Source organism: Schistocerca gregaria, chromosome 7 (genome assembly GCF_023897955.1).
Source record: "Schistocerca gregaria isolate iqSchGreg1 chromosome 7, iqSchGreg1.2, whole genome shotgun sequence".
NCBI lineage: Eukaryota > Metazoa > Arthropoda > Insecta > Orthoptera > Acrididae > Schistocerca > Schistocerca gregaria.
Genome location: NC_064926.1, coordinates 183,148,308 through 183,162,508, shown reverse-complemented (window position 1 = coordinate 183,162,508; position 14,201 = coordinate 183,148,308). Strand labels below are relative to the sequence as shown.

General features: G+C 36.8%; 1 protein-coding gene across 5 annotated transcripts in view; it reads left to right on the top strand.

Annotated features, from left to right (window-relative positions):
- LOC126281268 (N-acetylgalactosaminyltransferase 6) overlaps positions 1-14,201 on the top strand; it is a 217,584-nt gene that overhangs the window by 62,099 nt on the left and 141,284 nt on the right. For all 5 annotated transcript variants that reach the window (XM_049980091.1, XM_049980088.1, XM_049980087.1 and 2 more), the window contains one exon: positions 5,433-5,659. In XM_049980091.1, coding sequence (XP_049836048.1) covers positions 5,433-5,659 — 227 coding nt within the window. The remainder of the gene's footprint in view (positions 1-5,432; positions 5,660-14,201) is intronic.

Sequence of the window (14,201 nt, the reverse complement as noted above, 5' to 3'; positions counted from 1 at the left end):
AATGGTGCCAAAAAATTATTTTGGTGCTTATTGTATTCCCACACTATCTCATCAGTATAAATTGATTTTTTGTTTAAAATGAAGTTTAGTCACTGATGCTCAACACTAAAGGTAGTGTGCATTAAAAATTGTGGGCTTGACCCAGTGTACACTCATGAAATTGTTCATTCTGGATTTGAGCTCTAGTGTAAATGTGGGAAAATGTGGTTCTGCAGGCCCTTATGAATGATTAATAAATTAGTAGATGAAGCATCATTATTCAGGAACATAAGCAGTTATTCTATCAAAATACTGGAAAAGCACAGTGAACGAAGATAGTAGTTATGTACAAAAAATTCATGGTTTTTCATCTGCATCATCTGTACCAGGGTAAATATTGCCAGCACTGCTTAATATTGGCAAAAATATCTTTCTTTTTCTCAGGCAAAATGTTGCATGGTTTGGAATACTTCAGAACAGGTTTTAGTATTTGCTGTTTTCTCTGACTCCTGAGGCTCACATTTTTAAATGGTTCTTCCTCTTCCAGTGGTGATCTGTAAAGAATAAAACCTGGATGGTCTTTTTTGAAATGAAGCCACCTGACCTGCCTCCATTGGTATGGGTTACTGTTGTTGTCTTTGGTGCATTTTGTAACTTGGTTTTTAAGAGGACAGTGTAGTCAAAAAATATCATTTCTCTGTGTTTTGATGGAAGTGAAATCTTTGTTTCCCCCCAGTTTGTCTAATCAGTGTTGTCCACTAGTGAGGGTGTTCTACAAGTCCTTTGAAAGTTTTCCTCTTCTGCTCTATCAAACTGTGTGGGTGTGTCCAGGAATAAGAAATTTATGATTGATTATTTACAAGGTAGGGGACTTCTGAAGGACAAACATGCACATCACTGCAGTCAGCTGTATTTATTTTGGCCTGGATGGCTGTCTGAACATATTAATGTTTTAACTTCTAATTTGATGTTTTGAATGAATTTGTACAAGCAGGATACCACCCACTTCATTAGCTCCTCTCGCAGCTTCAGCTTCATGCCATAAATAACAGTATGTCAAGCCCTTCCTGTATTTCTATATTGTTAGATTGTATGTCCACAACATATGTTTGTAAAATAATATTAAATTTTTGAGTGGAGGAGTGGGCAACATTGCTGCAAATGAAATGTAATGGTCTCTGTTTTGTTACTCTTCCTTGTAATTTTGTCATCAGCTGCCTCGTGATGTTCTTTCGTAACTTTCAGTAATTCAGGTTCTTGACTTTCTGGAGCAAGCTTCAGTAGCATTTTCATTTTGTTAGAGGTCGCATGTGTCCACTCTCGGTTTTTTATACCGAGTTTCATCTTCCAGAACTCCTCACAAAAAACTCTGTAGGATTCATTGCTGTTAGCCCTGATTTGTTTTAGCTTACCCCTTGTGTAGGGATATATCATATGGTGTGGGGCCATGAACATTTTACTAAAGTCTCTTCTTGAATAGTGACTCTCATAATTTGGAATTTTCCAGAGAAATTCTCTGACACCAGCTCTAAGTTTTCTTGTTTTCACTCTTAAGCCAATTAGTATCTTGCATATCTGTTTGAATCACTCCAGACGGAATTGCTCATTGTTTGAATAACTGATTCCACAAATATCTTATTTACACCAATTACACCCATGGAACATGATTCCATGATTTCGCAACCGTGTTCTTTCATAATCAAATAGTACATAAGAATGAGTGTGTAACTGCCTTGCAGTGTTCTCCTCTCCAGATTTTTTTTTCTTTTTTTTTCTTTTTTTTTGTTTTTTTTTTTTTCCTTTCTCCGGTCTCTCAGTTCTATGCGGCTTGAAATGCACAATAATCTCCAGTTGAAATCCCCCATTCCCAGGTACTCCTTAAATAATATTTCACGTCTTTCACCTGTTAGTTTTTCTGAACACTTATTCCTGCATGAGCATAAAGTTTGATTTTTCTTGGGGTACATTTTGTTTTACCTCCCTTCAACCCCAAATTTCAAAGCATGTTACAAGAATCCCTTTTCTGCCATGTTTAGCCCCTTTAGCCCTCTATTCCTAATAGCTCCTTTTTTGTGAGACATTTTGATGGCAAATCATCACTCACCTCGTCATCAGATTCTCTGATGATAGGATGACATAGTCATCTCCTTTTCTTCAAAATTATTGGGCAGTCACCATTAGAATTGAGGGGTTCTATCAGCATTTGGTCTGTGGTTGGTACATGGTTGGGATGTGCCAGGACCTGGAAAAAGAAGACACAAAATCCTTTATTTATGAGGAAACAGGAATTGCTTGTTAATTTGTGGAAAACATTATTGCAAGACTATTATTCATATTGCTTGTTTTGAAAACAGATAATCATTGGTCTTGGCACTTGTAATTTGGTGCACGGTGGCCCCTCATTGATGGTCTTCATTTTTAGTGAACCTCTGCTGTGATAGGTATACCAACGTATGTCTGTAAGTAGATACTTATGTATTGAAAATACAATAGTACCACGGTAAGAAAGAAAATGAAGAAGACTTACCTGGTTCTACATTTCGAGCAGGAGTGTGAACGAGCTCCTCCTCTTGACGTTCATTGAAGTAATGTGCGTATGCTTGAAAGCCATGCACATTAGCTGTGTGTTGTGATCCATGAGAGAGTGCTATGAAAGAGTAAAACTGTGAACTTCTGATAGAGCCTGCCATGCTATGCTTGTGCTCAGTTATCATGTTATTGGTGCTTGCTTATATTTGCTTCATCTTATTGTGTCCGGTGTATGTTATGGTGATTGGCGTACATGCTATAGTCTAATAATTTTGTGCTAACAGTCTTGAGTGTGTTGTATGTCCAAGTTACAACATTCATCACTGGTCAGTTGTGTTCGAGATCTCAAGTTATGATGTGTACTGCAATTCATAACATTTGTTCTTCCAAAAACTCAAGACTTCACTGATGATGGCATGGCACATAGCATAGGTCATTAGACTTGATCCATAATACACACTCCCAACCACATTGAGCTCATATAATAATCTGTCATATCAGGATAGTCTGATTTGATAAGCTATTCACTGAACCAAAGCTGTTCACTGAACCAGGTGAACATTCACGAACATAACCCACTACAGTGTGCACTAATTCATTGCTCAGCAAGAGATGCCAGTAGGATGTGACACAGTGTTCCCAGATAAAAAGGGAAGTGCATGGGAAGCATTTGCGGTTTTAACTCATTTTTCCTACTTTTGAACTTGACACACCATCTGCTGCAAGCGCATGTATAAAAGAAAAAGACCTAACTAATTCACTGATTCATCATCATCCAGTCCAAACCATTAAGGATAGAAACATGAAATTTGGAGAGGGTGTTGATGTGATACTATAGGCATCATTTTCAGAATTCTAACCTAAGGGGATGAAATAGGGGATGAAAAGTTTTTTGAAAATATGTCATTACTAAGAAACTAGAACTTTGAAACTGGTATTTGGTTTCTCATTCAGAATTATTAGAAATTCAACCCATGAGTGTGTGAAAAAGTGAGTGTAATTTTTTGAAAATAAATCTTTATTGAAGAACTACTAAAGCATTTGTAAAGCTTCATATATAACAATTGGCATTTGCCTTCTCAGTTAGAGATAATAATTATAATAATGAAAATGAAAATAAGTGGTTCCAGTGTTTTTGGAAATTCAGCCTCTAAGGAGGTAAATAGGGGATGAACATTTTTATGAAAGTATTTTGTTATTTTAACACATTCTTACAGCTAAGTCTATGAAAATTACTATTTGACTTCTCAGTTGGAAATAAAGATGTCTGTGTTAGGGCATGAAAGTTTCTTCAGAAATTTCACCACAAGATTTCTATGAAAATATCACTACAAGAACTCAAATGACAAGATTTAAAAAAAACCTCCAACTCCAGCCACCAGAATCACTTTTTGTTGGGAAATACTTTTGGAAAAGATCGTGCTTCTGTGGCCTTAATTAGTATGAAAAGTTTAGATGATGATACAGTTTGTGAACTAAATCAAAGAAAGTTAGGTAACAGTCACAACGAAAAATCAGTTTTGTCAAAATTGCTTAGAAAAATAAATGGGTTTTTAATATATTAATTTTTTAGTAGGCCTAGTACATGCTTATAAAATTATTTTTGTTATCATTACGCAAACTAACCATTACTGATGGCAAAATAGATACCATGTTTAAATGTGATTCCATACACAGGAATATCCATTAGAGATGACGCGGTACACTGTTTCTAGATTTTTGATTTGTACACAAACAATGTGTGTAAGTATATATAAATGCAATTAAATTAAGAAGAAAGTGCAAATCTTCTATGAAGAATTGATTTATTAAATTTCAGTACCCTGTCTGCAGCTTAGTTTGCATAGACTAGATGCACTGTTTGTACAAGGTGTACAATGAATGTAACACAATACAAATTCAATCGGTGAAAAAAAAAATCTGTGCAGACCATACACTCTAAGTGAGCAAAGCGGTGGGCACTAAGCTTGTTTATGAATATAGAGAATAAGTGTGGTCCTATCTCAGTTTCATGGGGTAGTCCTGGTGATATGCTTGTCTCTGATAAACACTCGCTGTTGAGGACAACATACTGGGTTCTACTACATAAGAAGACTTCGAGCCACTCCCATCTCTGGGAACCTAATCTACATGCATGCGCCTTCATTAACAGTCTGTAGTGGGGCATTGTGTTAAACACTTACTGTAAATGTAGGAATATGGAAATATATAATGCATGAGACAAACATTTAGTGACTGGAGTAATGTAGGCAATGAACCTCTTTGTTTAGTGTTTCTATAAGATTTTACACTTACTAAGTCCAACTTTCCAGCTGTGCGTATGATCATATGAAAAACTTGAATTTCATTAGTTGAAGTTTAAGGTAAATAGCTGTAGGTATTCCAAGGAGGTAGTATTCATTCGTAGATGTTTTTATAATTGTTATAACTAATGACCTTTTCTTTCCTTCATGTAACCAATGAAAATTCTGAAATACTTTTTCTCTGTCCTTGTTGGAAGAGTAATTGAGATGACGAGTAGGGTGGGAAAGGATTTTAGTAACTGCATCCATCCCCTCTCGTTTTTGCTCTTGCATGTATAGGGTAGCAGAAAATTAAAGTGAAAGTTTCCTAGTGCTCTAACTATTCATTTATTTTTATGATCTATTAATAATACTCTTCTAAATGCCTACATTTTTTCTATTGCTGACTTGCACATTTTCAGAACTGCTAATTAATACAGTTTTACAGGAGATTTAAAAAGTAATCTGGTCTTTGCCCATCAATTGTGGGCTATAATTTTTTTTAATGTATACTTTGTACATCTCTCCCTTGTAGAAACATGCATGTGCAACTTTTGTTTTATCGCCGTTATAGTTTAGAAGAATTCATAGGCACTTTTTTGTCGACAGAGTATGTTCCTGATTTTTATTTGTGTTTCATAGAATAATAAAGGAGCTGCTGGTGCATCTGAAAAAATTGATTGGCATGATTACAAGCAAATTGAGAGAGATGCCTTACGCAAGGGAATTGGTGAACACGGGAAACCAGCAAACCTTAGTCCTGAAGAGTCCGCACTTAAAGAATCTCTGTACAGAGAAAATGGTTTCAATGCTCTCCTCAGTGATAAGATTGCTCTGGACCGAGCTTTACCTGACATTCGCCACAAGGGGTATGTGCAAGAAGATTCATCAGTATGATTCATTATATATGTGCATGGATTTTCTTCTTATTTTAATAATTAATTTATAATCTAGCTAATATGTTATGTTGTAAGTGGTTAGCATTAAGTATCAGAAGAGTATGAAGACATACTCATTTTTGGCAAGAATGCTATCATGTTGGTAATCCCTCTAACAATACTGAAAGAAATTATTCTTGTGATTTTCACTCCCCCCGCAAGAAGCACACAGTCACTTCCATCTTCATTGCTCTACCCACTGTCCAATCTTCAGGAGCTTCTATTCTCTATGCATCTGGCACTGTTTATTGTACACATTTTACCATTATGTAATGCTGTGCTGCAGACAAATACTTTCAGAAAAGACAAGTTAAAATTTAGATTTAAAATTTTTTTCAGAAATTTGTTTCTTGTTGATGCCAGTCTATACTTTATACTAGGTGGTGTGGCTAAAAATGTTCTTGAAAATATCTTGGACACTACAACACGGGTGGAAAAAAGGTTGTAATAAAAGTTGTTTGTTTCGGAAGAGAACATCCACCGTTTCGGAAGAGAACATCCACTGACACTAAACTTGCCGCCCTCCACCCCCCATCACAGTGGGTCGGAGGGAGATCAACATTGGAATATTCAATGTGAAGTGTGTGCAGAACACTTTGTCATGAAACTCCTGCACCTCACGCGATTTTCTGCGAACTACTGTGAGAATATGCAGCTGTTACAGCTAAAACATCTACTGCACCATTTTTGTTCATTGCAGGTTGTGCTTGGATTCTTTGTATGGGTTGAATACTTCCAGTTTTTTTTCTGGAGAACTGGAATCCACAATAAAAACTGGGGGGGGGGGGGGGGGAGGAGAGGGGGGTTCCTATTGAAGCTTACAAAATTGAGCCCCTGGGGTGGGGCAGGAGGTCAAGTGTAATGTCATTGGATGTCCCCCTTCATGATAAACACCTGTTGATATAACCCTTTATGTAACCCGATGTGTAGTGTCCCATATATTTCCCAAAACAGTTGTATCTGCCCCACCCTGTATATGCACTTGTCAGTCCAAATTACAAAACTCCTCTAATGTATTCAGTGTCTTGATTCTATTTCTCTCAGCACAATCTGATTTAACTTTTGTTTTTCTTATGTTGGTGTTCGTATAAGATAATTTTTTTCTACAGATTATTCAATCACTTCTGCTGATCTTGCAAGTCCTTAGCCATGTCTGATAAAATTACAGTGTCATTGGTAAACCTGAAAGTTTTAATATTTTTTTCCCTGAACATTGTGCCAGTTGGACATACAATGCCAAGATTGCTTTTCAGCAAGTTAACTGGCGTAGGGTGAGGGGTGTGTCAGTTGGGGCGGGTAGGGGCAGATAGAGGTGGGAGGCCAGAAGAGGGTGTTGTTAGTAGCTCTTGGCTTGAAGAGAGGCAACAGGTTTGCTGGGTAGTAATGTGGGAGGCAGTGTACATAGGTACACAGGCTACGAAAGTGATATAGGGGTACCGGAGCTGGTGGGATGCAGAGTACGAAGGAGGTGATGTGAAGGTATGGATTGGGGGGGTATGACAGGATGTGGGAAGGAGAAACTGTTGGGAAGAGGGTTTGTTGAGAGTGGGTTAATAGGGGTTGAGGCCACAAATGTTATGGGAGCGAGCAGTATGTTGCAAGTATAACTCTGGTCTGCATAGTTAAAAAAAGCTGGTGGTGGAGGGAGGGATTGAGGTGGTGCAGGTTGTGATGCAGCCATTGAACTTGAGAGTGTGGTGCAGTGCTGCATGTTGTGCCAGTGGATGATCAATGTTGTTCTTGGCCACAGTGTGGCAGTGGTCATTCTGGTGGACAACTAGTTAGTTGTCATAATGTCATAAAAGGCCGTGCATTGATTGGAGCAGAGTTGGTGTATGATATGCATACTTTCACAGGTGGCCCTGCCTCTGATGGGATAGGATAAACCTGTGACAAGACTGGAATAGGAAATCCTGGGTTGGTTGATTTGACAGGTCTTGCACCTTGGCCTTCCTTCGCATGGGATTAGGAGTGGGAGTGTCATATTGATGGACCAGAATGTTGTGTTGGTTGGGTGGGTGATGGAATACTACTTTAAAAGTGGTGAGTAGAATCTTGGATAGGTTATCCCTAATTTCCAGACATAATGATAGGTAATCAAACTCCTGATGAAGGATGTGGTTCAGTTGTTCCAGTCCATAGTGATACTAGGTAATGAAGGGGATGCTCCTTTGTAGCTGACCTTGGGGATGGTGGGAGAATTAGGGCTATGTGAGAATATGACACGGGAAACCAGTTTGCGGAATACATTTCGGGGGGGTGGGGGTAATATGTGCTTGTGAAGGCCCTCATGAGTCCTTCCACATACTGGGCAAGGGAATACTAGTATTTTAAACACTGTTCAATGGTGGTGAAGCTGTATGGGAGTGATTTTTTGTTAGGGAAATGTTGACAGTTATAGGTGCTGTTGGTTAGTGTGCCTAATATAAATAGAAGTGTGATTGTAGCCATGAGAGAGTTTGAGGTTCTAATGTAGGAGGTTCTAATGATTCCCATCATATAGATACAGAATTTTGTAAAAAATTAAAACAGAATTTTATAAAAAAAATTAAGAATGACTCCTCAGACCTTGTTTAAACACAGTTGCAGTTCAGATTGAGTTTCTCCAGTGTCTTAATTCACTGGAGAATAAAGGTGGGTCATTAGAGTTCATATATAAATTGGATAATAATTATCATCACAGTTAGCTTGATGTTAATTTCTTGTTGCAGTACATAGTATTTTTTTCACCTTTTAGGCTCTGTTGTCTAGATTTATTTTTCGTTCCTGTTGGTAGCAGGAGAATATTTTGGTTCAAATTAACTGCTGATGATTAATATCAGTAGTAAAATTCACAGGTGTTCTGAACATATTTTTGCTTCAGTCTAACATGTAGCACAACTCTGCATGTTTGTAAAAGAAAGCCAACCAACACAAATCACTTTGTGCCAAGTACGTACTGCAGCTTACTGACCAAACAGTACGAAGATCAAATGCGCACCAAAGATGCAAAATTAACAATACAAAAATAATTATGTTCAGAGATCAGTTTTTACATTCACAGAAATTTATAAGTAATAAATAATTTGTGTTACACAGTTTTCAGATTACCTTCCAGAAAATGGTAGAAATAATAATAATAATAATGATAATAATAATAATAATAATAATAATAATTTAAAATGCCTTTTCAAAATTTATAAATATATCTTTCCCTTAAATTTGTGGCATTTTCTGTCTGTACGTTTCATAATTTATAAGCTAATACTTTATTACTTGTTTACTCAAAGATTGGAAGCAAAAAATTTCATGATCTCGGAAAAGTGTTTATGAATCTTGTGATTTACTTGTCTAACTGTATCAATCACTCTGTGCATTGGTTTATGGAGTATTCAGATTGTTTGTATGTATCATGTAGTATAACACATAATGAAAAGGAGCTGCTGATCAGTTCCATCACAATAGCCCACCATGAATTTTGCAAACATAAAAATGCTAGTGAAATTCTGATACCAGAATAACTGACCTACCCAGTGTTTAATTTTGATAAAGATAGAAGCAATTAATTTCCTGAAAGTGAAATGTGCTTAATATTTGTAAGCATCATAGCTATAACAACATTTAGTTAGTAAAACTTACATTGAGAAGAAATATTTTGTTTATATTTTGCCTTAGTGGTTTACAACTTAGTCAGAATTTTCAAAACCATTATCTCTTTAGTGCAAAACAATAAGATTTACATTTGTAAACTTATCACAATAGTAATAATAATTACTAACTTACCTAAATATTGTTATAACATACGTTCAGAGAAAAATAGCAAAATTGGTAAGTTTCATTACACATTATGGCAGAGTTTTATATAACTAGCAAATTGAAGTAAAAATGAGAATGATCTCAGTTCATATATGTATCACCTATTTCAAAGAACTTGACATACGTGGCATAAGAAATGTTTAGTAATCATATGCAAAGCATGTGAATGAATCCATATACAAACGTAATTTGTTTCCCAAAAATATGTTTTGTTACGATTATGTTACATTAAAAGTACAATCTTTTCATCTCAACTAGAAAACAGTAGAAATTTATAGTCTAGCCTGAGGTACTAAAGTTTACAAATCATATTAAAATCTTCATTTAACAAAACAGTATAAATTTCCAATGTATGTGAAATGACATCAAGTCTAGTACAGTATTATTTAATTTTCATTCCAAAAGAGTATTATATTTTTCTTTGTATCAAAACTTTGTTTGGGAATTACAATAATAATTGAAGTGGTACAAAATATTTGTCTGCACATATACATCAAAAAACAGAATCAACTAATTACAGAATCACCTAATGTAAAGTTCCTAACAAAATTGTTAGAATAAATGAAGTCCTTCAAAACAGTGCACTTGAATATCTCTTATACAAGTTCTTCTTTTAAAAAAGTACAAAACATTTCATCATTATTTTCTGTATATTGAGTGTTTGTTGTCCTTGTTTTACCATCATGATAATTGTATCTTTTATTAAGTGTTTGTTTTCTCATTCAAGTGTGACCTTACATCGCTTTCACATGTTCAGATAATAGCAACCCTTCATATTATCACACTGTACATTAAATTTTGCATACTAAAGTTGGTTTCTGCTTTGCTTCAGTGACATTCTCTAATTAGCAGAGATAGTAACAATAACATTTCATTTGATAGTATGACTAGGGTATTATTATTCCACATATCACTGCTCTTTCACAGTTACGAAATCCACTAATCTTAAACTATACTTTGTCTCATCTCAGATTTTCACTAACAACTTCCTTATAGAATTGTAGATATTTTAGCATTGTGCCGTACCACATGTTTTCATGAAAGTAGTTTACTACCATACATGGCATTAAGTCCCCAACTATAGCTGCCTTAACTTACATCATATTCATCTCCTATCAACTTAATTTCTCATTACTCACATAAATCATCATCATCATCATCATCATCATCATCATCCCCTGGCACATTACCATTAATTCTCTCCTCTACATTCTGAATGCCCGAGTCACTTAAAGACCTCATAAATAGCAGTAACGTCAACTTATACTACATATAACATTTTGAACCACATCACAAGTACTTTTTCAACACCATCTGCTTCACACAGATCAGGACCAGGGAATGTGTTACTGGTTTGTTAATATTAAGTTAGCTTTGATTTTTTTCATAAAGCTGTTTTTCTGCAGTGATTGAGAAATACTTTATGTTACATGTGGAATGATTGAAGATACGTGTTATTTGTGACAAACACTTTCATTCAGATCTCTGCCTCCAGTAGAATCTTTAATAACTTCTGTATTCTCCCATTAACCATTAGCTTTATTACTGTAGTATGCCAGTAGGAACCAAACTGACTCTGCTACCTAACCATAATCTTTTCAATAAGGAACACACCTTTGCACATTAACCCAAGATAACCACAATGTTTCTATACTTTTCACGATATAAATTGATTTGGAAACCATATAGTAGAGCTAATACTGTTACCAGTATAAAATATAAATAAAACAAAGTAAAACATTAAATATTTCAAAGCTCACCAATAGTCATACCCAAATCATAGTCATTAATCAATTTATACAGGACATAGTAATAAATCATCTAGCTAGGACTTAGCAAAGTCACCGAAGTACACTATGTAATATAAATCCAAACATCACCTGTAATGTAATAAAATTCTGGGTCCACATTGCAAATAAAGTAAAGCAGAACAGTAATTTATTTATGTATGAACACAAATTTTCATTTGTCACTATGCTATCATTAATTTGTCAGGTGGCTTCCTTTGTTTCTTAATTGTCTCAAATTGTGGTACTTTACTTTTGTATTCCACTGTAGTCTTTAAATTTGCTCTCACATAGAGACTCGTGACTTTTGAATACAAATTGACATAACTCTGCTTTTACAAATTACTGTTAAAATGTTTCTCACAACATGCATCAGCTCAAAACTAAAATATTTTTGTCAGAATCAGTTATTCTATACAAATTAGCTACATGATTAACATTGTTACAGTGTTGACTACAAACTTGTCTGCTAACTCAAGGCTTCCCAACCTTTTCAGCTGGCAGACCCCTTCTTCAGTCAAAAATCCACGGTGGACCCCTAGTCAGTCGAGAGCACAGTATCTTTAAATTTCAGAGCAAAACCAATGGGAACTGAAAACTTCTTAATACGAGTGCCATGTTCCCAGTGATATCCCCCCCCCCCCCCCCCACCTCTCCAAAGTATCAGTAGTCTTTGGTTTAGAGATGACTCAAAACAACCTGAAATTAATTATCCAATTTGAATTCCCACTGTATCCAGACACTTACTAGTGGATTTACTCCCTTTCTTCAACACACTATAGCCAGATTAAAATTACTTGGTAATTGACATTGCACACATTGGGGGTGCCTTCCTCCAAGAGCAATCAATTTCACGTCCAAATTGTTCGCTGTTGACAAGCTGCCGCTTGTGGTATGTTGACTTCCACTGTTTGGTTACTGTTGTGTAAGGAGCAGGCATATTTCGCAATGCACGACGACATGGCGCCTTAGACTGCGCGGCCATTCTGCGGGGCTGTGAAGAAAATAGGCAGACCCATGATTCGGGATACAAACACAGCACGGAAGAAAAGAGGCCAAGTAATTGCCTTTAAAGGACTATTGTGACATCTGTTGTGCAGTCTGTGGGAATACATTCACCCAGTTTACATGAGTTTCCAAAACCGGATTTCGTAAGCCGATGTCAGAGTTCCACCTTTGGTTGGTCAGGTAAACACTTCAAAATCAATTCTGGAAATCTGCTTTTATATGGCCGTTTTCCAGTTCTACAATCGATTTTCGTGACCATGTAAACAGCTCTGAAAGTCCAGTTATTTTTACGTCTTTGCGTATCGACTGAACGGCAGCTGTCAGTCCATAGCCGGCAGCTAGCAGGCGGCATTGCAACAGTGTACTGTCAGTTGGTAGCTGGGAATTGGCAGGCGGCGTGGCAACAGTTTTGGCATTTTCTTTTATTTTCGTTATTGCCCCGACTGTAGGACCTGTCATAGCTTTTGCACCATCTGTGCACACATCTATGCAATTAGACCATGAAACTTCGTTAGTCCTTAAAAAATCACCCAATAGATGGAATATTTCAGGACATGTTGTTTCTGCACAATAAGAGGTCCTCCTCAAACATCCAGAATATTAATAATGGACAAAAGCTAATAAAATCGCAAATCCTGCAACATCAGTGGATTCATCTACCTGCAGAGAAAATGAATTGTGTTGGATGCGAGAAACAAGAGTGTCTTTCACATCATTTGACATGTCAACAATACGTCTCTTGACAGTATTGTTTGATAATGGCCTTTTCGTCTAGCATGCAAAAAACAATATCATTAACACACGGCTTTATGAGATTTTCTGCAATGGTATGAGCTTTGCCCGTTTTTGTCACTCTATAAGTAACCAAGAAAGAAGCTTTTAATGAATTTTCATAAATTATTTTTGCATGAATTTTCATGCAATTCTGAGAAGCAGCTAGTTCAGCACTCTTCCTTTTGAAAAATTTGATGTCTTTCGCCTGGAAATCTGGGTGAGTGCCTTCAAAATGACGGCGCAATTTAACTGGAACCATTGAACTGTTCGGAAGGACTCGAGCACAACTTACACGCTGAGCTATACCCTCCTTTGTCTCCATAAAGCTAGCCGGCCGAGCGGTTCTAGGCGCTACAGTCCGGAACCGCGCGACCGCTACATCACAGGTTTGAATCCTACCTCGGGCATGGATGTTTGTGATGTCCTTAGGTTAGGTAAGTTTGATTTGTTGTAAGTTCTAGGGGACTGATGACCTCAGAAGTTGAGTCCCAAAGTGGTCAGAGCCACTTGAACCATTTTTCCATAAAGCCCATTTCTAAATAGCTTTCGTTGTTCTTACGTTTCTTGGTTATTCCACTTCTACAGAATATTGCAACCAATGGAGTACTTGCAGTGTTTTAACATAATAAATCCGGCCATGGAGCTTCTTGTGATTGTTCTTCCTTTGGTCGTCCTCCCTCCTCATTCATTTCAACTGGAAACTTCCGTTGTTGTGAATGCTCCAGTGCTGCACCTGCAATGCTGCACCCTTTTTCAATGATCCTGACTTCAGCCACCAATCCATGTTAGAAGTAATAAACTGGTCAAAAATCGACTTATGAAATAGATAGTGCACTAACAAAGCAAGTTTAACATTTAATGATGCCTGGGGCCGAATACGTGCCACCAAGTGCTGTGAAAGCTCGCTCCTCGCATGCGTGAAAGGTTTCAGTGCCGTGAGCTGGCGCACAAACGACACCCATATTGTTGCGAAACAGTTGATCAGAGAAGCCGCATTTTTCGGCACTAAACTGTGTATGCGTTCTCACTTAGGAACTGCAAAGGCTGCTTGGGAATATGTCCTGAGGTAAAAGAACACATGTTTTTCACATGAAAAAAGTGATGAATTT